This window comes from Astyanax mexicanus, chromosome 1 (assembly GCF_023375975.1).
Source record: "Astyanax mexicanus isolate ESR-SI-001 chromosome 1, AstMex3_surface, whole genome shotgun sequence".
NCBI lineage: Eukaryota > Metazoa > Chordata > Actinopteri > Characiformes > Acestrorhamphidae > Astyanax > Astyanax mexicanus.
Window position 1 is genome coordinate 51177776 of NC_064408.1, and position 24189 is coordinate 51201964.

The 24189-nt window shown below is 39.1% G+C and overlaps 1 protein-coding gene across 2 annotated transcripts in view; it reads right to left on the reverse strand.

Moving 5' to 3' along the window:
* sh3rf1 (SH3 domain containing ring finger 1) overlaps positions 1-24189 on the reverse strand; it is a 62324-nt gene that overhangs the window by 19809 nt on the left and 18326 nt on the right. For both annotated transcript variants that reach the window (XM_007255229.4, XM_007255228.4), the window contains exons 3-4: positions 6314-6589; positions 4395-4490 (exon numbers count right to left, since the gene is read on the reverse strand). In XM_007255229.4, the coding sequence (XP_007255291.2) occupies positions 4395-4490; positions 6314-6589 (372 nt within the window). The remainder of the gene's footprint in view (positions 1-4394; positions 4491-6313; positions 6590-24189) is intronic.

Here is a 24189-nt window from a genome sequence, read left to right on the forward strand (position 1 = left end):
ACACACATACATTTAAAACAATTATTTTGTTTCATATTCAATGTATAAAGAATCAAACATGTAAAAACTTGAATCTTCATGTAGAGATGTCTGGGATGTTGCACTACATTAGTGTTACACACTAATTCTGTATGTGTTCTGTAGCTCAATAAACACAAACCACATTTTTAAACCATATTTTGTTCCTGGTAACCTTTATGCACCCATCAAGAAGCACTGCAATCAGACACTACCTTGACTACTGACTGCAACTATTTTTTGCAACTATTTCTGACAATAAGTTTATTGCATGATTACATTTAAAACAACAGTATACATCCAGACCTTGCTGAAACGGAGGAAGAGCTGTAAGAAGAAAGTGATTTATAAACAACTGTTAAAAAACTATCTTCAAAATGCAATAGATGAAGAGAAGGGCAGATAAAAGGAGGACAGGATCTGAAGCAGGAAAGGAAACAGGGGAGTGGGAGGAAAGAAAGCAAGAGAGAACCAGCCCCACATTACTGTCACTCATACGCAACACCACTGAACAATAGAGAGAACAGGAATAGACAAAGAGCTTAGAACTGAGAGGGAGAGAGAATGTGTGAGTAAAAGGCAGAAAGGCTGAGAGGCTGCCGGTATACAACAAGAGGGTGATGAAACCCAGAGAGAGTGAGAGAGAGGAGGAGAAGCTGAGGGAGAGAGAAGGAAAGAGAACAGGAGCAAGAGAAAGCTACGGGCTGGTTTACAGGACGTGAACTGGAAAGCGAGATGAAACTGCAGGTGACAGGCACTTTTCTGGGAAACAGAAATCAAAGGAAGAGAAGTATAAAAGCTTTAACTAATGATGGAACCTTCTTACTACCCCTCACTCCACAGCCTTAGGCAAACAGCTCAACACCCACACTCAAAAAAAGTACACACAAGAAAAATCATTTTAATGTGGAGTCACAGCCAGGTGAATCTGGAGTAGATACAAACAATCTGGAGTTAAATTGGGACAAACATATACATATAAAAATATAGCATGCAGGAGTTACCCCAGGTTGTGCACGAACCACTGATACTATCTCTACAGTGAGATAATGGTAATGGTAATGTATTTGCTAACAAAGTTTTAACTCCCGATTACATGAATTTTCTAGTCCTTGCTTTTAACTGAATCCTTCTGTTTATCTTATTGACAGCAGATCATTGTGTAAAATTAACGTCTTAAGACTCGATTTCTTGCTTTCGTTTCCCTGTCAAAAGGTACCCTAATGTTTGTATACTGAAAATGAAATGGAGGTGTTATTTAAGCAATAATACATGAGAGGGAGTGCTAGAACGGGTAATATTAGCACTGCTGTTCTGTGATCATAGGCACGATGCACAGAGGATGAGAAAATACAATCTGATTGGTTATAAAAACTCCTCAAATTAAAATAGTTCCATTGCTGCTCTGTTTGTGGCGGAGTAATACATGGAGAGCTTCAGTTACAGTGCATTACCAGCTGATAAAGGCACTCATAGATCGCCTCTCAGCCAATCACACTGCAGGGTCAAAACTAACTGCTGTACAAAGTATAATATAGTATAGTATCATATAATCTATCAATAATTGTGTAACAAAAAGCCTTTATTAGTATATTGTACCATCAAGCAACATTAAAAAGGCCATTAAGTGGCGTACTTTTTTGACCACTTTGTTTAGGTTCGGACATGCTGGGAGTTTAATGGTGTTTTTCCACTGGATGATGTGAAACAGTTACAAATACTCAATCCCACATTTTACCTTGCCAAGCAACCTTGCTGTCCAAGCTGTACAGCACAGAAAAGTAAAGAACGTTTTAGTATTTGCTTTTGCTCCAGCATTGTTTTTATTTGGTCAGATTTAATTAAAAGCTAAGCACAAAACCTTGTGTTAACTCAAAAGTTTGAAATAGGTCACAAAACATCACATTGTCAGGTGAGAGTGCTCTCACAAACGCAAAATAGAACTCGTTGACCACAATCAGGGATAACTGAATGCATTGCCAGCTTTAAAGCATGGGGGTGGATCAATCATGCTTTTATGTCGCCAGTGACATTGGCAGTACTGTACATGTATGTATGGAGAAAAGAATGTTGCATAGAGAAATGACACAAAATCAAACAAATCTTGGATGAAAATGTGTCTGTTAAGCTGAGAATGGCTGAAAGAAAATGACTCCTACAACAGAACACTGATTCACCAAAAGCACCTTAAATCCACTATGGACTGTCTGAAGACTTACAAACTTTAGCTTTTAAAATTGCACCTCAGTTCCCTTGATATTATGCTATGAAAATTATTTTTTAAATGAGCATTAGGGTCTACTATGGGCACTTTCATACTCTGTATTTTATGTTTGATTAATAAAACACAGCAGAGGCTGAGTTTAATACAATTAAACGTTTACATAAGGCTGTGTGAACGTGTGTTTACTGAGATATTTTTGTTCTAGTTTAATTGAGTAAATGCTAATAAGTGCAGAATTGCAGTGCTCATACACAGCCTGTCAATACAATACACGCTATGGGGAAGCATCATCGTGCAGCAGTACGCACATGGAGGCCAGTGGGGACAGCGCGTGATCACCACAAACAGAGGCTCACCAAAAATAAAGAGCTATTTTTCTCCTCTTCACGCTCTCTCTTTCAAACGGCTGAGTGCATGTCTTCTGATGTCACCAGAGTCCAAAACTATGAGCTCAAAAGCCCTCGTTTATGGAAAACACCTGCCATCGTGAAAATAGCAATAGCTTTGTGAGCCCTCAAGCCACCGCCTCGCTCTCTTTCTGCGTGCATGTGTGTGTACATGTGCATGTGTGAGAGAAGAATGCTATTGAAGCTCTGCTCTAGGGTGCACAAGTGCGACAGCAGCTATTTTGGAGTGTTTTGATGGTTATTTTCAGGCCAGGTTAGAGATGCTGCGATGAGAAAGGAGTCGTGAAGAGCGTGTCAGGAAAAGAGAATAATGATGGGGTTCAGAGTGTGTGCGTGTGTGTGTAATCCTTGCATTTGTTCTTGAGAGAAACTGAGAAAGAAAAACAGAGACAAAAAGACAAAACAAAACAGAGACAAAAAGACATGCGTATGAAGACAATGTTTTTATCAGGAAAGTTAGTGTTGAATGCAAACAGGTGCAGTCAGGAAAGGATGATCACTAAGGGGGGGGGGGGTCCCAAAGACATGAGCAAAACTTATTCCACCTAATGGGTGCCACTTGCTTGTTGTAACTCTTTCAAATTAAACTTCATTTTAATCGTTTTCGGACTCTCTGAATCTAATACCACGTGTACTTAACTATTCAAAACATGTACTGGTCAAACCCAGGCAGCTTTACTTCATATTTTACAAGGTTTCTAAGCCGAAGATGGCTACAAAACTCGTGACATTTAAAAAGCATGTTTAAAAGTAAGACACACTTAAAATGTGTATTTTAACTTAAACATTATGGATTTATTTTGAAAAAAATTTTTTTTTTTGAAAGTATAGATAGGATTTGGAGTCACACAACAATGCAAAAAAATTACATCTCTGAAGAATTATTAATTATATTTCATGGTGAAGTTTATAGTTAGAGTGGGGGACAGGTAACAAATGCTATTTTCTCAGTGATAATAATAAATAATAATTATTTTTATTAATATTTTTAATTACATATCTGACTTTTGCATTTAAGGTCAATGTACAATACAATATGCTTAATAATAAAATGTATTTTAAGGTTATTGTGTGTGCACAATTATTTGGGGACACAGATGACACAGTATATAAGAAGGCTTCTGTTTTTAATCTACTAATAATTAACCATTTAGCAATTATCCCAAATATTTACATTTGTCTAAATCTGTACATTTATCTGCACCTGCATCTATGCCTTCTATGGCCCATTACTCTTTGCCCCACCCCACCTGTTTGTGACACCACCACTCTACTATTGACCCAACATGTTTGTGGGAACAAATGTAATCCGTGTTCAAGGACTGTTTTACTGAATATTTAAATGGATATGGCCTGTATATGAACAGTGTATGAATATGAAAAAGCTATGAGGCTGCCTCAGTGCAGAAGAAAGCCTGCCCAGCTGTTCCCTTTAATTCCAAGCCTGGGACAGAGCTTCGCTTACTAACAAAGTGACAGCGATGCTGTAAAAGGCTGACGCACATCTCTTTGAACGGAGACATTTTTAGAGCGTTCTCTGATTCAAAAGCAAAAATTGAAGCTGACTAATTTGGATGTGTTTGCTGGGACTGCTGACTAAAGCTGATGATGGAGATATGTTTCTGAATATCTGGGGGCTTTCTTGCTTTTCAAAGAGTAAATTAAAGCGAGTCACACATTATGAACCCCAAAACTCCAGCAGAATTATTTTATACACTTTAAAACAATGTATTAAAACATCTCACCTCTACATATGATATAGGAAAGATGCCAATCTTATCTCCCAGCATTCCTTCAGCCCAGTTCTGGTCAACCCGCCGAATCACTGTCAAAATGTCATCCTGTACAATGGGGGGAAAAAAAAGACAGCAAGAGACATGACTTGTTACTAAACAAAAACGTATTAATTTTCAGTGAAACAGCTTGACTTATTCTCAGTTCTCCTCATCTGTAACATAATGCAATATGTGCTCCTAAGAAATATTATGCTAGACTCTCATTAAAAAGGAGATAAAGATGCTCTGGGTACCACACACATTTCTTTTATTTATAGTATCCTTCCCAGTGCAGCAGTGATATGACTACTTTCTCTTTGTGTTCAGTTCCTGTGTGCTTCAAAAGCATATGTAAGCATTAGTGGCTGAAAAAGCAGAAGGCAGTATAAAAATTTACACACACAAAAAGATCTGTGTGCTCAAGGACAAAGAAGACAGGACTGTTCTCACTCTGAGTGAAATCCACTTGCAAGAAAGGGTCAAAGCATGATTTCCACAAGCTCCTGCAATATCACAACATTTATTCATGTCTAGAGCTGCATTAATTTCCCCCAAGATCCTGTATTGATTATGGGAGACTTCTACAGCACGTCCCAAAGATTCTCAATGGGGTCTGGACTCTGTGGTGAACAATCCATGTGTGAAAATGATCCTCATGCTCCCTGAATCACTCTTTCACAATCTAAGCCCCCTGAATCCTAGCATTGGCATTCTGGAACATGTCCATGCCATCGGTTAAGAAAAAAAAACAGATTAATTGTTGTCATTATATTTAGGTAGTCAGCTGACCTCATTCTTTGGGCACAAAGTGGCTGATCCTAGACCTGACCAACTGCAGCAATCCCAGATAATAGCACTGCTTCACAGGCTTGTACAGTATAGTAGGCACTAAGTATGGATTCATCATTCCAGCCTCTCTTCTTACCCTTGATGCTCCATCACTCGGAAACAGGGTAAATCTGGACTTTTCCATTGCTCCAGAGTCCAATCTTTATGCTTCCTAGCAAATTGAAGCAGTTTTTTGACAGTTAGCCTCACTTATAAGTGGTTTTATTAAGGCTACACAGCTGTTTAGTTCCAATTCATTAATTTCTATGTTTAAGGGCCTTTACTGCTCTTTCTTAATGCCTTTCCGCCTGTGATTCTTTTCCTCAATCTCTAGTTCTATTTTGTACTTAACAGCTGATCCCTTCTCATTTTCAATATTTAAGTTATACATGTAAAGTTTTATATTTACAGTCCCCTCCAACAGTATTTAAACAGTGAGGCCAATCCCTAAATTTCTGTAGACTTAAAACATTTGGGTTTGAAAAATGAACAATGAATAGTAGACAAAAGATCAAAATTTCAGCTTTTATTTCCAGGTATTTATATCACTGGCCTACTAAGTAACAGATATAGAATAGGTAGACCAAGGAAAACCACAGCAGTTGATGACAGAAACACTGTAAGTGCTGTAAACAATGAGCCTAAAAATAAAAAAAAACGTTGAAGGCAACAACATTCAGATGGCATGTGTGAAGGTATCACAATCTACTGAAGCTATATAACACCTCTATTAATGTTCTAACAGCAAGATAATAAACAAAAAACACTGCCTGAAAAAGCATCACAGGAGAAAAATGTTGCCTCTTGTCAGTGGGTCACCGGCTTGATGCAGTTATTGCAAGCAAAGGATTTGCAACTAAATAGTAAGTCTTGTTCACACACATTCCGAAAATTTTAATATACACACACACGCACGCACGCCTAAAAATGTTGATGTTTATAAAGTTGTCATCAATAAGTGAATCAGTCACTTTTTTAACAGCCTGCACACTTGTATTTGTGTGTACGGGTGCAGGACTGGTACGGGTGTGTTTGTGTGTGTTCTGCTAGAACAGACTCACCTTTGAGAAGGGCAGGCAGTCCTTGTCTGCCTCCTTGTCTTTCAGTTCAAAGTCGTACAGAGCTTTGCACTGTGGGGGAGGCTGGGGCAGAGGTTTGATCACCTGCACAAAGCTGGTTGGGAAGAATCCGTGGACCCCGCCCATTTCTCCATGGTACCAGTTTTCATCCACCTGCCGGCGCAGAATAATGATGTCACCCTTAGTGAACTTGAGGTCACCTGGTTCTTTGCCGTCATAGTTGTATAAGGCCTTGGCACAAGGGAGCTGAGGCACCCCCTGCAATAGACAGAGAGAGAGAGAGAGAGAGAGAGAGAGAAGGGGAAAGAGAGAGAGAAAGGGAAAGAGACATAGTGTTAGAGTTTGTTTAGGCCACTTTCTCTGAAACAGCAAGACTCATGGATAATGCATCATCAGCACTCAAAAGCACATCCATTTTTCAAATGTACAGGACAGACTAGGAGCTGACGGAGGAGAAAGAGAGAGTATTAATGTGTTTAAAATAGACTGTGTATTGCACTGGATGGCACTGAAAAGATTCAGCAAAACAATATGTTCAAAATATATCATGGTATCCACAAGTTTACATTGATACAGTTAATGAACCAAACCACCATGAGTGATGCAATTCTATGTGCATCTTGCACTCTGTACTGCTACTCTTTCACAGACTCTTTTGTACAGCAACAGACACCCATGGGACTGGCAGCATTGCTGTAAGTTGAAGAAATTTGAACATATATATTGGTGTTAAATCATTACCAAATGATTAGTTGATTAAAACAAATATTTTTTTCCAATGCTTAAAAGCAATTGAAAAAAAGCTAATCTTCAAAACAATCAAGCAACTATTCTACGAAAAAAGGCCTGTTTTTTGCTGTCAATAGCACAGAAGTCAATAATGTTGCACTAAAAGAGATACTGCTAAACCTTTAAACCCCAAACCTTAACAAAAGGACCTTTAACTGCAACCCATCCCACCTTATTCTGCATGATGAAAAGGGGACGGCCATGTTTGTTTATTTTGTATTAGAACGTCTGACGCAGATCATTGATACAGGTTACACCTATAGTGATGAGAAACATACAAAATGAGTAATATAATATACTCGGTTATAGGGTGCCACAGTAAATTTTCAATTTTCAAATTCAATTTAATTAATATCCACCACCTTCCACAGAAGATAAGCTGGTAAATTAGCTAGTTAGCCAACTGAATTAGGTAGCTGACTTAAATAGTTAGCTAATAAATACATACATATTTAGAGCTTCTTGTTATCTCATTGTTTTATAATATACTCAAGAAATAACGACATAGTAAAGTTGTACACTAGCCAGTGTTTAAATGTGTTTTTTTTCAGTTACAGTTATCTGGAATATGGTCTAACTGTGATAAAAGACTTTCTTTTAAAGTTAAACAAATGCTGGGTGTTCATCTACACAGATTTTGTTCCTGAAAAGTGTTTAGGTAAAGCACTGGGTGAGTAAAGCACTTTCGTTTATTTACAATAAGCTTAGAGTCACAAATTTCTTCAGCACTAGGCTAAAGCATTAGCATTAGTGGTTAACCGCGCCAGCAGTGCTAGCCGGGGTTAGGAGCAGGCTACAGTCTGACCTTCCCTCTAAACGTGGAAATAGCGCTTATTGGCTAATGCTAATGCTACTCCAGCCCTGGTGCTAGAGAACTAAACTGAAGCTTCTATATATCGCTGTATTTCAGCGGAGTGGCTTTACTGCTTCTTATAACCTGACTGATAAAATTCATACATAAGACAGGAGCACTGACGATTTTTGGGAAAATTAAAGGATTTTCAGTGCGCCTTATAGTAAGATAAAAATGAAACTTTGGTATCTCCAGCTAGGTTTATACTTCACATATGCGCAAGGTATATGCGTATCCCAAAAATTATGCATTTGCACTGGCCTCGGGCACTGTCACAGCACATGGTTGTGCACAATTTCTTTTGGAACTTGAAGGCAGATTATTTAAGCTGTTCATGTTTGCTTTGTTTTGGGGGCGGGGTCTGCTTCTGGATGAATTTGTAAGCTCCAACAGTAGTGTCGAGGCAATGAGAGAGACAAACAGGCACACACAGACACACAAGCAAATCAACTCCCTACCCTCATCCAAAAGGCAGTGGGACAAATCTCCCCAACACACAAACACACACTTGATGCCAGCGTGAAAGCCCCACTGCCAGTGCTGACTTGTCTGCTTGTCTGACTGACTGACTGACTGACCCGCGTTGGCTTGCCTTTCTGCTCCGTCTGTGTTGCTTTACTCACTGACTAGCCCCTTGTCTGGCAGTCCCAGAATGCCCTGGGGTTTGCCAATGGACCCACAATACTGTGGGGCAAGGTCCATTTATCAGTGTGTGAAGAGCTTCATGGTGCAGGCCCAGTAGTCTGGAACCAGTCAAAGCTCCATTCAGCAGTGACAATGATCCACAGGCAGGGGGAGGGAGGGGGCTGAGGATGCAGCACTGCCCAATTCAATGAACCCCTTTCAGGCGGGACGTCCAAGAGTGTCCCCCACCCCAGATAGCCACTAACCGAACCCCACCACGAGCTTCCTACTCTGTGCTTTTCATTCAGAACTGGGAGGGGAAATCATAAACACAACAACAACAACAACAACAACAGAGCACAGACAGTCCCCATCTTATTCTAGAGAAAGAGAGAGAGGCAGAAAGAATAAACAACAAGAGAGTGAGGCAGAGAGAGTGCAACAACTAGAAAAAAAAGACTAAAGAGAAAGAGGGCAAAAGAAAAAGACAGTGACAGAAGGAGATAGGGACTGGCATGACAGAACAGTTTATGATTAACAAACCACAGAGGAGAACAGAGGAGGACCAGCACACTAACTGCTATTAATATACTGCAGGGAGAGGCAGTTACAGAGGGAAAGGAGAGGTGTGTGAAGGAGAGTGTGAGGGAAAAGATGTGAGACAGTTGTGGTACAGCTGTAACAGTCTGCACTTTCTGGTCTTATTTAATGATAGAGAGGTTAAAATGAGGGAATGCCATCATTATACTTGCAGCCTGATAGTAATTCTTTTGTTTCATTATTAGCAATAGCATTAGCCTCCACACAGTTCTGAGTACATTGTTTAGAGGTGTGCGTTTTTTTATTATAAACACTTTTTATATACAATGCCAGTCAAACGTTTAAAATACACAATTTTCTTTAATGCAAATGAATACTGAAGTCATCCAGACTATGAAAGAAGACATAAGGAATCATGTAGTAGACTTAAGTGTGAAGTATTTAGGAGGCTCTTATCTGGAGTGCTGTTAGTTTACGGTTTCTGAGGCTGGTAACTCTTTGTTAAAAACTATTTACTGTATGGCATCTCTACCTCCTCACAACACAACTGATGCTCTCAAACACATTAAGAGGACAAGGAATTTAAATAATCAGCACAGCTGTTAACTGAAAGCCATTCCATATGACTCTACCTCATAAAGCTGACTGAGAAAATCCAGCCAAGATGTGAAAATCTGTCCTGAGCTGGATCAGGATATCTCTTGTAACATGATTGAACTCTGAAAAAAAAAATAATAACTGATATTCCTTTACAAATTGTGAGAGCATCCCTCGACTAACAGCACTTTATGGCAGAAACACTCAATAAAAATGTACACTCAAGAAAAGAACACTACATTTATGGGTGCAAGTAAATCCACCCACTTTGCTTTTAAAGCACTCCAAGTGCAGGGGCTAAAAGGGCTAAACTCCAAGTGCAGGGGCTAAGATCACAGACCCCAAACGATAAAACACACAATTCTTATCTGGAACACTGCGACAAATCAATCTGCAACTCCACTTCAAGAGAGTATTACACACTGGCTCTGTATCTCAAATACTCAGAGGATGCACATCATGACCAGCCACAGGCTGAGTAACCACAGCCTGGCCACAGAGGAGGACAAAGAAAAAGAAAAAGCCTGGCTGCCCAGAGGAGAAAGGTGGTGAATGTTAGGCAAAGAAGGTGGAGATGTGCTCTCTCTCCTTCGTTGTCAGAAATGCTGTCATATCAAAAACTTTTTTTAACTCAAAAAATTTATGTTAGTCTTCACTAAACACCTTGATAAAGATGTGCATAAAACAGTGTTAGCAGAAGCCTGTAACACTTGGTACAGGGTAGGTACAGGAATGCCACAGTTTGCCACACCGCTGCTTTAAAATTCATAAAATGAAAATGAGATTACAAAACTCCATTAACTCTAATATAGAGGGATGTTAATTTGAATTGATCCAAGTAAGTGGAGTTGTGATGATGCCAGCCCTTCACCATCTTTCTATTCCTCGGCATCCAACAAGAGGAAAATAGAAATATGAAAGACAAAGAAAGGAGAAAAGGGAGAAAGAAAAATGAATCTAGAAAATGTTAAGTTAGATACATGTTACAGCTAAAAAAAAAACCTAACATTCACAATGTAATGCAATGTAACAAACACTGAATTTGCTATACCACGTTCAAAAACTCAGGGGAGTGTGTGCTGACTTTACTGTACTTTTTCTTTCACCATATAAAACTGAATTGCATATCCCTATTTCTCTTAAACATATTAAGTTAAGATTCTGTTTTTTAGTCATACTGGTCAGCCCTTATGTGCCAGGTTTGAATTGTAATATTCATTTTGTGAAAGTGCACAGTTAAACAGATCAAACATGTAATGTAAAAAACACACCAAATAACCTGCAGGACATCACTACAGCTATGTTTAAGAATCTTAAAACCAGGCAGGGATGTGTATGACGTACCTGACTGAGAGTTAACTAGTATTCAGCAAACAACGTACTGCCCTGAACTCTTCTTCCAGTTGTGTGCACAGCACTTCCACACACGGTGCCACGAGGCTTTTGATAATAAACCTCAAACCCACGGTCCAGTGCCCATCTTCAATCCCTGTGTTTCTCATTTTCTTTTCCTCTTTCCCACCCTTCACTCGCTCTTTTCCTGCCCCTCATGTGGGCCTCTCACAGAGCCAGCTGTCAGCAGAGAAAAGAGACGAGGATGTGGTGGAATAGGGGAAACATTTAATGAGTTTACAAAAGCAGCAGTGATCTGTCTGTTTGCGCATGTGTGTGTTTTGTTTGTCTGAGCCTCAGGCATAGACCCATCACTAATGTCTTCATCATGTAAGAACTGCAATACACAAAACCCACAATTAACTCGAAAGGATTAGATATTTTAAAATACTGAATACTACATGCAAAACAGAAGTGTGTATATGTGTGCCTTGGGTTCAGATGTTTTTGATAATATTCCTTATATGATGGCATGACTTGCGTTGCCAGTGTTTGGTCCACACTAAATCTTAACGTATGCTAAAAAAAAACATCAGACCCCTTGAACATTTCAGATTCCACAGCACCCATGCTACATGTATATAGATCATATTTATAGATCGTACCTGTGCTTTCCCCATGAGTGTTTGAGTTTCAGAACCTAGGCTGGGTCTCTAATCTCATCCAAGAACCCTAGGTCTTTATTCTTAAACTCTGACAAGGATTAGGACTATGCATAATCCAAGTCTGAAAAATTTGCCCATAGTGTTGTAAAAGAAAAGTTGGGCTCAGTCCAAAATTATTGATGTTTATTTATTTTTTTAAGATCATATTAAGTGTAAACGATTAAATACAAGACAGCCATGACAGGTTTTTAACTAAACTGGAGGGAACAATACACACCTCACACCACTGGGCACTGGGTATTTAAATTTAGAGCCCGTCTGTGATTATAAATGGTGAAGTCTTATAAAGTTATATCACTTTATAAAACTTCCTGTACACTCCACAACACAAAAATCCACAGAATACATGACAAAAAGCCAGCCCTGCACTGAATCACAAGTACAACAAGCCATCAGTTCAAGACCAAAATAGAGCAACAGACACATTCAATTACACCCAGGCAGCTTTACCTGCACGCACTCGTTCAGCACCTGGACTGGTCCTGACTGGGCTGGGTTTGCCTATAAAAAGCACAAAGGAAGAGGCAGATACTCTGACTGCTGCACTCTCTTGTATTATTAGACCTGCACTAATGCTGAACTCTCTGAGAGCAGCGCTATCTCACCGCAGTCCGTCACTGGCCGACAGGTTCAGGTGCCTATTCCAGCACTAATGAGCCCTGCGTAATGAGAAACTAATGAGTTCTCACCCAGTCCGAGGAAATTAATCAAAATAAAGGCACCTGCTCCACTTGCACGCACATGCTGAATAAGCACTGAAGCAATGTAAATGTCGGGCACCATAAACAATATGGGGTCTTATGAAGCACTGAAATGTAGATTCTGTAGAAAAGCTTATGACTGCGTACCACACACACAGACTGCAAAGATACATTATGTATGCGTGTTAGAAGGGGCCACAATCCAGCTCATATCCTTTCACTCTGTCCTTCAGGAATGACTGCAGCCATCACTCAATTGACCCTTTATTTTCTTTATCTTTCTTTATTTTTTTAACATACTTATTATAAGAAAAAAATCCAGATTCATAAAATATAGCTTTGATTTACTGTGAGGTTAAAGCATGCCAGATATGAATCGTTACTCACACTGAACCTCAGATGACCAGATCTATATTTGGCAAATTGCTAAAGATCACAGGACACTAAAATTCTTCATTTAACTACTACATGTTTAAAATAAGTACCTTACTCACAACTGCAGAACTTTAATAAACCAGCATTATAAATTGCTCCATGTATGATGCTTTTACTTATTTTATCTGACTGTATCTAACTTATTTGTAAAATGTGTAAAACTAACGTGCCTCATGGAGGAAGCAGCCAATGACACTCCACAGTTAGTTCAGCAACAATGTGAATTCATGGGCTCTTGTAGATGTTCCACAGCATTTTAAAAAGTGGTTGATTGCAAAAAGTGATGTACATTCATGCAGTACATCTGGAGAGACAATGTAAAAAACATTATTAAATCAATTCAGGATGATGCATTACGTAGTACACCCCAAATCACTGAATGACACACCTCTAGTGTAATCTATCAGAGCTGTTTTAATTTGTTTTGATGGCTAATGGAATTAGTGCTGGGAGAGTGCCCTGGCAAACAGTGCCGCCCATCCACATCTCAACAATTGGCTAAGTCAACAACCAATCAAGAGTTGCATACAAGAGTGTACACAGCAGAAAATAAAGGTCAGTATTTCTACATGATCAGATAAAAACAAGCAATTGGATCTAATACTCCAATAACACTAGCATTTAAGGAAAAAAAACACACACTGTGGTACAGTTAAACAGTTGCAGTGGGGGAAGCAGAACAGCTGTAGGTAAATGCTGAGTCTTAGCATTTGTTTTTACGGGCAAGAAAAGGTAGCCCCAGGTTTACAGGCAGCCCTTTGTTCTAAATCTCCCTGTAGCCTATAGGTCTTTATTAGGTGCTGTTATTAAGGGTGTGGAGGAGTAGCTAGACAGGGCACCGTCTTAAACCCAAACTCGCAAACCACTAAGGAGCTTCCTGTCTGAGATTTACACACAGAGGTGCACACAGACTATCAGGTACAAATAAGGCAATTCTCCAAGGGTATAATAGCACAAATACAAACAGATCCAATACTTTTTTCAAATCTGCTTCACCATTGCTTACTGTCCCCTGCAACAAATGGAGGTCATGTTCTCTTGTTGACATGGGGCTCTAGAAAGCGGGGGTGGAGGAAGGTGCCATCTTGTTTTGATTACAACCCCATTAGCTGAAATGGGCTCCTAATGGCCTTGTTTACAGCTGGTGGGCAGTAAGCCGTGCCTTGTATCCTACACTCCAGTCTCCTCTGGTCCATGGCAATGGCAGTCTGACTCCTGTACCACAGGCTTCAACAAGCTCTCTTTTTGGCCAGTTGCGACGGTCTGATTTTATGGCTGTACTGTGTACAAAACTGCATACTACCATTCGACAACATTTGGCATTTAATATTATTCATTAATAATCTCAGTACAGTAACATATGCTTTTGGATACAGCTCATGTTTTCTTCTGGAAGGCAGCACACAGCTTACAGATTTATGGAGGTTTAAGGAGGACATAATGTAAATAAACCTCGAGTCTTTAAGTGGCGTGGCCTTAGCCAAATATAATCCTGATACTTTAGATGTTTCCATGTTTCCAGTGCCTTATCTGTGTTTGAGAGGGTTTTCCTTTAAATGACAATTTTCTGCTACTTTTGCCTATGCCACAAAATCCAAATGTAAAATGGACAGATAAGTGGTGACAAACACAAGCCATTTAGACTGGCCATAATGTTGCAATGAGGACAGACCTGTCACAAAGTCAGCATCTCTCCATTATAGCAGGTGAGCCTAACTAGGCAGAACAGATGACAAGGAATGAGGAGGCCAATAAGCAGCTAGCAAGATACCCATCACAGCTAATCAGAGTGCACAGCAGCACTTCCTGTCCTTTCTGCCTGTCTCAGTGAAGCATAGTTCCAATTATTATCCCACCACCCACAGGGTCACCTGTCTCTCTTCAACTTTGACCTTTACGACAGCATGACAGAGGGTTCTTCTCCCTCTCGACACATCCTCACAAAAGTGAAACTTTGGAGTTCTGGTTTCCATGGCAACTTTGCCACATGAGTTTTCCTCTCCTCTCCTCTCTGGCTATTTATGGGTCTTCATGCCAATCATGGATGCAGTGAAGCACCACAAACAAGGTGTGGGGGGCCTATTTTAGTCCTTTCAGTGGAAACACATTGTGTGGTGCATTATTCAGGTCAAAAACTCTATACAAACAACAAAAAATGTGTGTGTACTTTGGCCTTTGATTTAAATTAAATATTTGCCAATTTAAATTAAATAAGGCACAGTAAAATACAGTGTTCCACAAAAGTCTGTACACCCCTTACATTTCTGCAAATATATATCTTTTGTATATCTTTTCATGGGACAACACTGACAAAATGACATATTGACACAATGAAACGTAGTCTGTGTGCAGCAGATTACATAACAGTGTAAATTTATTCTTCCCTCAAAATAACTCTACTTACAGCCATTAATGTCTAAACCACTGGCAACAAACGTGAGTACAACCTCCTGAAGTGTGAATATTTTGTGTGTCCCATGTATTATTTTCCAGAACTGCCTTAACTGTCCTGGTTTTGGAGGTTACCAGAGCTTCACGGGTTGCCACTGGAATACTTTTCACTCCTCCATGACGACATCATGGAGCTGGAGGATATTCGAGACTTTGTGTTCCTCCACCTTCTGCTTAAGGAAGCCACACAGATGTTCTATTGGGTTTAGGTCTGGAGACATGCTTCCTTTTTAATAAAGCAGTGGTGGTCTTAGGGGTGTGTTTGGAGTCATTATCATGCTGGAACTCTGCCCTGCGACCCAGTTTCTGGAGGGAGGGTATCATACTCTGCTTCAGTATTTCAGAGAGTTCTTTGCCATGAGGTGCCATGTTGGAACTTTCAGGGACCAGTATGAGAAAGTGTGAGAGCTGTACTACAAAATTATATACACCTGCTAGATTTGGTCATTTTGGGGTGTAGTCTCTAAGAAGTCACTTTAGTTGTCAGTGGTTTAGACATTAATGGCTGTATATTGAGTTATTTTGAGGGAAAAATTAATTTACATTGTTGTATAAGCTGCACACAGACCCCTTTTTATTGTGTCTAAGTCATTTTGACAGTGTTGTCCCATAAAAAGATATACTGCAGAAATGTAAAGAGGTGTACTCACTTTTGTGATACACTCCTTGTATAAATTCCTAAATTTGTTTAGCAAACACCTGCTACATCTTTCTGTATATTATTTCTTAATATTTCTGCATATAATTACAGACTGGTAACTGTTACTGAATATAAAAGAGATGACTACAAAACAAAGCAACATAAGTGACTATTTTGACTTTTTAAATGTATGGAAATGCGACAGTGTAGTATACTTAAGGTTTTTGTGTTTTGTAACGCTATAAACCAACTGTGAAGCTCATACTGTTCGACTGTTTTCCTGATTGATTTTTATGGCAAAGCACAACTCCAACCTGCTGCTGAACCGGACCACATGCTCAAACCACAAGCCTTAAATGATGCTGCTATATGGGACGTCTCATACTATCTGATTCTCTCTCCAACTGTCTACTCTGCTGAAAAATCTGCAGGCTACAGCCAACTATCAGACCTAGCCTGAGTGAGAATTGGCTCTAAAATTGGGGCACAAGCCACCCAGCTTAATAGGCAGAAATTCTGCCTCAGGTAGTGGAGTATGGTACGTTTGTGATTGAACTGCATAAACTCTGATATATAAAAATAGACACTGCAACAAAAAAAGCTCTGTTGTCTTTCTGCATGCAAAAATTGTGATAAATTGTATTTTATCAGAGGATAAAAATGAACCACGAACAAAGAAACTGTTTTCAATCGTACTCTAATCCAACATTACTGGCAAGCATTTGAAGGAAGCTAAATTTACTTCAGAGACTACACACACACACACACACACACAAAATGCAACTTTAATGCCTTAATATAGAGAAATATAAAAAAGGCTGCAAGAGTCAGAATGTTAGCAAGAAAACTTCAATTCTAATGAAAAAAAAAAAGAGTAAAGGAAGGCAGAACACACACAAACACAGTTGTCTGGAGACCAGATGTGTATCTGGATCAGGATCACACATGAACCTGATCCCTACAGCTCTCTCTGACTCTACCTCTCCTTCTCATAATCACCCTCTTCCCCAGACCTTCATAAGCTCTTTAAACCCTGGAGTCCCTGCTGACCATAAAGGATCACTGAAGACCAGTATATATATATATATATATATATATATATATATATATATATATATATATATATATATATATATATATATATATATATATATATATATATATATGCACACACCTAAAATAATAAATAAAATTTGATTTGAATTTATTGAACACACTCATTCAACGCAAAATCTTTTAACAGAAAAAGAAAGTGAACTTATCAATCTCTGTTTTTTCTTGTCGCTGTATATGTGCCTGATTCAGTGGTCTGCAGTATGTGTGTGTGACCTTGCGTAACAATGGAATGCCTGCCTGTTCTCCTCTGTTCACATTGATTTTGAACATTTAACCTACTGTTCATGCCTTAGAATAACATTCTCAAAATGCTCACATTATTCCAGAAAGTTCTTTCTCCTCATACTGTTGTAGAATGTTCAGCCCCAGTCACTTACCTCTACAACATTTTGCCCATTTATGTTGGCATTCTCCCAACTGACACTGTTCATATTAAACTGCTTCAAACACATCTATGATATTTTCTCACACTAATAATACTTTTCGAATGTTCTGTTATTCACTGCTCTACAACACTCTCCTTTCTATACATGTTTCCTATTCTCCTGTTCCTATCCCCCTGTTCCCTTGCCTAATGTTTTCTCTCCTGTTCCCAGTTGTAGAGTGCTCATCCCATTAACATTTATGCTGTTCTAGAACACTCTCCCACTGACACAGCTCCAAACTGTACTCCTGTTTTCTGACCCTATTCATAATTATAATGTTGGTGTTTGTTGGCTTACTGTGCTCTGCCATTTACAGACACACCTCTTCTCTACAGAATGATTACAACACACACGCCCTCTCCACAGCGCTCATTATGACACACCTGTTCCACAGTCATCGGCCACTGACCTCCATAAATTCTCTTCTCTGCATGTGCCCAGCTTTCAAGCATTAAACTACAATTTGTGGACGCTTGGGATTCACAACCATTTAGCCTGATTGAGACAAGCTGCTTGAGCCTGGTGTGCAGGGTCTCGTGGGAGTCGGAGTCCTTGAGGGTGATCAAAGCTGCCCGGGCCTAAAATGTGTGGACAAATGAACCATGAGGCAGCCATGTGTAGAACCAGAAAACTGGAGGGCAAGAAAAGAGACTGGAACTTAGTTTCGAAGAAGAGGACAGCTTTCAAATAAGTAAAACATTAACCATATGGAAGTTCTGAGGCGGGGACATTTTGTAAGCTACAGATTAGTCATCAAAAAGAGAGTGTTTTTCCTGGGAGGGGGGTCTGCAGTTTATGGAAGAATTATGGAGCAGGGCAAGAACCCATGTGGTATTCATAAAGTGGCTATGTAAGAGTCTGTGTGTGCTTTGTTTTCCAGTACAATTTGGAGAACAGTCTGGAAATGCTAACAGAAAGAAACAGAGGCTAAAATGTGATTCAGACTTATAAATGTGTAAAGTGAGTGCCTCTCATTAGCTCTAAAAAGTTAATGTGTCTGCTGAAAAAGGCTTTGTGTGATTGTCCTTGGCTGAAAGCCCCCCCATTGGATAGGAACATAAAACAAGTTTTACCACATAATATATTTGTGTGTGCACACCTTATTGAGCAAGTTTCTCTCTGTAAGTGTCAAATATGTGTGCACACAAGTGTAGAGGCATGACATCATTCACATGGCTATGGTGAGTTGTGGGTGGCCGCTTGGCCGAGTGCAACAGAGTCACTAAAGCAGAACTTCTAGTCTGTCAGCCAACACGGCAACACAGGCTGTGGATAAGGGGGGCACAAAAAAATCTACCCAAAAGAAATAGAGCAAAACCATAAAATAGGTATTAGTCAGATTCTTTACAGATATGTCTTAATTTTGCATCATCTCTATTAGGGGTGTAAGAAAATACCTATAGTCTTATGCTTTGGAATATTGTATTGTATATTAGGGTTGAATATTTTCAAGAACTGCATCACAATAGACGATAAAAATAAATACATTGCAATACATTTCGATACTGTAAGCAAAGCAATACAAAGTGATTCTTTAAATTAAATTGACATAGTATAAAAACACAATTCTAAAATCTAAATAACAGAAAAGATTCGTTTTTTTGTGTGCAGTCATAACAGTGGGATCCAACAGCACAATACAACACTGCTATATAGTGGTCAGGGTTTAAAAACGCAACACAAAAGAAACCACTGGCCATTTACAGCTAGGTTTTTGCCAATACACAGCCCATCATAACATACACCACACAATGCAAGCTGAACATTTGCAGATAATACCAACATTTCCCTTCAGACACACTTAACAATTAAGCACACTGTTCTCTGAAACATACTGAAATTACTAAATAAATGTTCAGGCCCTTTGTTATGACGCTCACAATTGAGCTCTGGATCATCCAACATTTACAAACTTGTGCCATGAAATAGAAGTTACAACTAAAGGAGCACACACACACCTCTCTATTTAATGTCTCACAGTTGATGGTGTATTACGGAGAGAAAAACAAACCATAACTTTAATAAGTTGGGAGTGTTCAGGTACTCAAGCTGGGAAAATATATTTCAACAAGACAACCACCCGATGCACGTGGCTAATAAAGAAAACTCCTGGTTCAGACTTGAACCCAATAGAGCATGTCTGGAGAGATGTGAATTTGGCTGCACACGGAAGATCTCCATCCAAACTGGTTTAACTTGAACAATTCTGAGAAAGAAGAAAGGGGAAAACTTCCAAAAGAAAGGTGTGCCAAACTTTAGTATCACTATTTCCAAGAATAATTGTGGCCTTCACTGCTGCCTCTAATACTTTGTGTTTTATTTTTATTTGATTTATAAAACACTTAACAACAGTATAGTTTGTAGCTCGCTGGATATTTTAAAAAAAGTTTTAATGACTGTTTTCTGGTTGTCACAGTTTTATGGTTAGTAAATTAGAAAAATATATAGAAATTAGTTTGAGGCCCCTCTCCTGGTTCAGTACTGATCATGTGCATCTTGCATGGACACTTAAACTGCTAATGTCTAGATAGATGGATACTTTATTGATCCTGAAGGAAATTTAGCCTAGTGTTGCAGCTTTACACTCCTTCGACATTGGGATGATGACCTTGATCCACAGCATGCTATTCTATTAGTAATGGTTTCCTATGGAGATTATAGAAGTTGTGCATGAACTCAAGGCATGTGTCAGCAATGAGTGTATGAATTCTTTTGTGCTGCTGTTTTTCTTTGACCATTAAAAGCTATGACTCAGTAACAGTTGAGTTCAAACACTTTAATTTCATTTCCATTACCCTCCTCTTCCCTCCTCAGCTCCGCTCAGCTTATTTTTTGCTGTGTTATAACTTCCCTCCTTCATTTCCTCCATCTATCTTCAGTACTGCATGTTCGTAACCATCCCTTTCTCCCTTGTGCCTTAGCTCCAGCCCACATCTTCCTCTCTCCAGCTGCAGCGCTCTCATCCATCTACTGCTAGTCACTCTGCTCTGGCCCATCACTCTATCAATCACGTTCTTGCACGCACAACATCAGACAGAAAAGGAGATACTAGAGCCAGAAAGAAAGACAGAAAGAAAAATGAAGGAGAGCAAAGCTGTTTTGATTCCTTAAGAAAGACAATTAACTTTTTTGCTCAGTCAGTCCAACAGCATGGTTTGTTCTCTTTCCCATTTCCCATATTACTCACTCACTCGTTCCCGCTCTCTCCTACTCACGCTCCAGCAACCTTCCTCATCCTACAGTCCCTCAAAGGACACTCCCTTTCCACTCACGCACTCTCACACAGACTGAAGCATACTGTGCATTCAAGATGACTTTAGGAAAAGGGGGAAGAAAAAGTGCATGTTGAGCTGAATTTTAGTTTCAAATATTTTGATGATCTATGTGATAACATGTGATTTATTTAATTATCTGACTGCAAAAAAATAAAACCGATTTCATAGGGTAATAGAATAAAGTAAATAATTCATAGAGTAAAGTTAATGATTTTATATGAAGTATGAAGTCCTGTGATGTCACTATTGCTTGTGTTCATTGCGACAGCAGTGTGCAGCCCTATTTGGAATGTTTAAACACTGGAGGGTCTGGCTTCTGTTTGAAGTTGTTTTGGACCATTGTTCTTTACTAAACATCTCTATTTTAGTCAGGTTTGATGGTTTCTGAGCATGAACAGCTCGCTTTAAATCACACCAGAGATTTTAATAATATTCAGGTCTGGGGACTGAGATGATCATTCCAGAACAATGTACTTGTTTCTCTGTATGAGTGCCTTTACTAACACAACTGCACACCCAACAGTCAAGAACTTTCACTCTCCAGCTGGTCACTGGGTACACAGTAGGGGTGGGAATCGTTTACTATCTCACGATTCGATTCGATTCCGATTTTGGGGGCCACGATTCGATTCAAAATCGATTTTTGATTCAAAACGATTTGAATTATAAAAATTTCTGCTTCTGGCTTATGAATCTTATTGAAAAAAAACCCTCCATAATATACACTGGTCCTGGAGCAAGTAATGTGTTACAAAAACAATAAAATGTGCAGGAATGTGGGTCCTCAGTGACAGAGAAATCACTGGGATATCACAATGACGTTAATGAACAATAAATAAATAATAAATAACACTGCTTTATTACCAGGCTACTAGCGGTGGTGTGTAGGTGACGCTGCTGGGCTGATGTGATGATAGCAGTGGAGCGCTAAAGTTCAGGAGCAGCTGCTGATTAACTAGTTAATTTTAGGCCGTTGTATTTCTTCAGAAAGGGGGCAGGAGGTGGAGAAATTAATTCATATTGTCCATTCCTTAATTCCTCTGTGATGAGGAGCTGAAATTAGCTCTGATTAGCTTATTGTTATTTTTCCGTTCCGCCTTAAATGCTGCAGCCCGCTGCCACCTGTAGCGTTATTTAAGGTGGAACTGGAAAGTTAGCTAGTTAGCTAGCTAACAGTTACTGAAACTAACTACTAGCGATCTTTTTTATGCTTGTTATGAAGCATTCTGCCATAAAACATTGAAACTACACGTTAATCTAAGGTAATATAGTGCTTGTTCTGCCATCTTACCGGTGATTCTCAAACACCTACGCTCTGTGTGTGTCTGGAAGATCTCCGTTTGAAGGGACAAGCCCTATCCCCAGGGTTGCCAGGTCCAACAAAAATACCCAGCCCAAAATCAGTCTAAAACCCGCCCCTCAGAATCGATTTTGGGACATTTTAAATCGATTCTGAATCGTAGTAAATGAGAATCAAGATTCTTATGTGAATCGATTTTTTGGCACACCTCTAGTACACAGTGTACCCAAAATGCTTTGCTTTCAACAAAAAACACATACTGTGGTAAATCACACAACAAATGTTCATATCATACAACCAGCAGTTTACTAAGTGCATGTAACCAAATTATTGGTGTATTTAGAGATCCATGATAGCAGACAAAAAGGATATTTAAAAAATAAAGACTGAGAAAGTGGTTCTTAAATCAGGGAAAAAAGAGCTGTTTTAAAACTGGCCATGCCTTTTAACAGTGGACAGGCTTCAGAGTTTGAACATGCAATGAGGGGTGGAGCGCCATTTCCCCTTAAAAAAAAATGTAGTGGGCAACATAAACTTATTCTGTTTTACAGAACCAATGGCTTAGTATTGCTCAGTCCCAACTGGTCAGCTTTACAGAATCTATTGTAGAAACAATTTTCTACGTAAGCTTAGTTCCAGCACTTGCTGTGGTTGTGTTTGCTCAACAAACAAAAGGTGTGTATAACCAAGCCTTATTATTCTGATTGAGGCACAATTATACAGGATATGTATTAAAATAAAATAAAAATAACAATAAACATTTGGGCACCCCTGATCATTTTAATTATTTTAATTTTTTCATGTTTCAGTTACTTCTGAGAAGTAAAATTAAGTTTATAGGATTTACAGAAAGTGTTCGATAATTTTTAAAATAAAATTAGGCAGGTGCATAAATTTGGGCACACTTGTCATTTTATTGATTTGAATACATTTAGCACTAATTATTGGAACACAGATTTAGTTTGGTAAGCTCATTGACCCTTGACCTACAAACACAGGTGAATCCAATTATGAGAAAGGGGTTAAGTTGGACAATTGCAAGCTTTTCTCCTTTTTGAATCTTTTTTGAAGAGCGACAACACGGGAACTTAAAAAAAAAACTCTCAAATGACCTGAAAACAAAGATTGTTCATAATCATGGTTTAGAGGAAGATATAAAAAGCTCTCTCAGACATTTCAGCTGTCAGGTTCCACTGTAAGGAACAGAGTGAGGAAATGGAAGAACCACAGGCACAGTTCTAGTTAAGGCCTGAAGTGGCAGAACAAGAAAAATCTCAGATAATCAGAGTAGAAGGATGGAGAGAACACTCATGTGTACACTCAGTGTATCCACAGATCAGCTCCAAACACCTACATCATCATCTTGCTGCAGATGGTGTCACTGTGCAAAGTTTGCTGAATATCTGAACGATGCACAATGTTGAAGAATCAGTGAGAAAGTTGAAGTTGCACCGGAGCTGGATACTTCAACAAAAAAACAACCCTTAACACTGCTCAAAACCTACTGAGACATTCATGCAGAGGAACCAGCCCTGAATATTATTGAAAAACTGTGGCATGATTTTGGGTGCTCATGCTCAAAAATGTTTTTATCAAAAATGTTTTCATTGCATTAGCTCAGTCTTGTTAAAAAATAAATCCTTTTTCAAGTTGTATTTCCCCTCACAGACTGAATGAGACTTCTTTTAATGTAGCTAAATTCACTTTACTATCTATCTGCTGCCGAGATTCATTGCCACCAACATGCTTCATAGTAGGGAATGTATGTTTGTGGTGATGTGCAGTGTTCGGTGTATGCAAAGAACTTTCTTCCAGTTGACCTTTGAGTCTCCCAAGGGAATCTCTTTGGGTGAAACGTAGGTGAGACTTAATGCGACTTCAACAGAAGCTTGCCCTTTGCCTCTCTCCAATAAAGCTTTGACTCACCAAAGAAACAGTCATATGGAGAAGCTTTCAACTCCTTCAGAAGCAGTAAAAGCAGCAGTAATATCAGGTGTCTAGGTGGCCTGGCATGCTAGTCTAATTTTTTATTTAACATTTATTGACTAATCCACC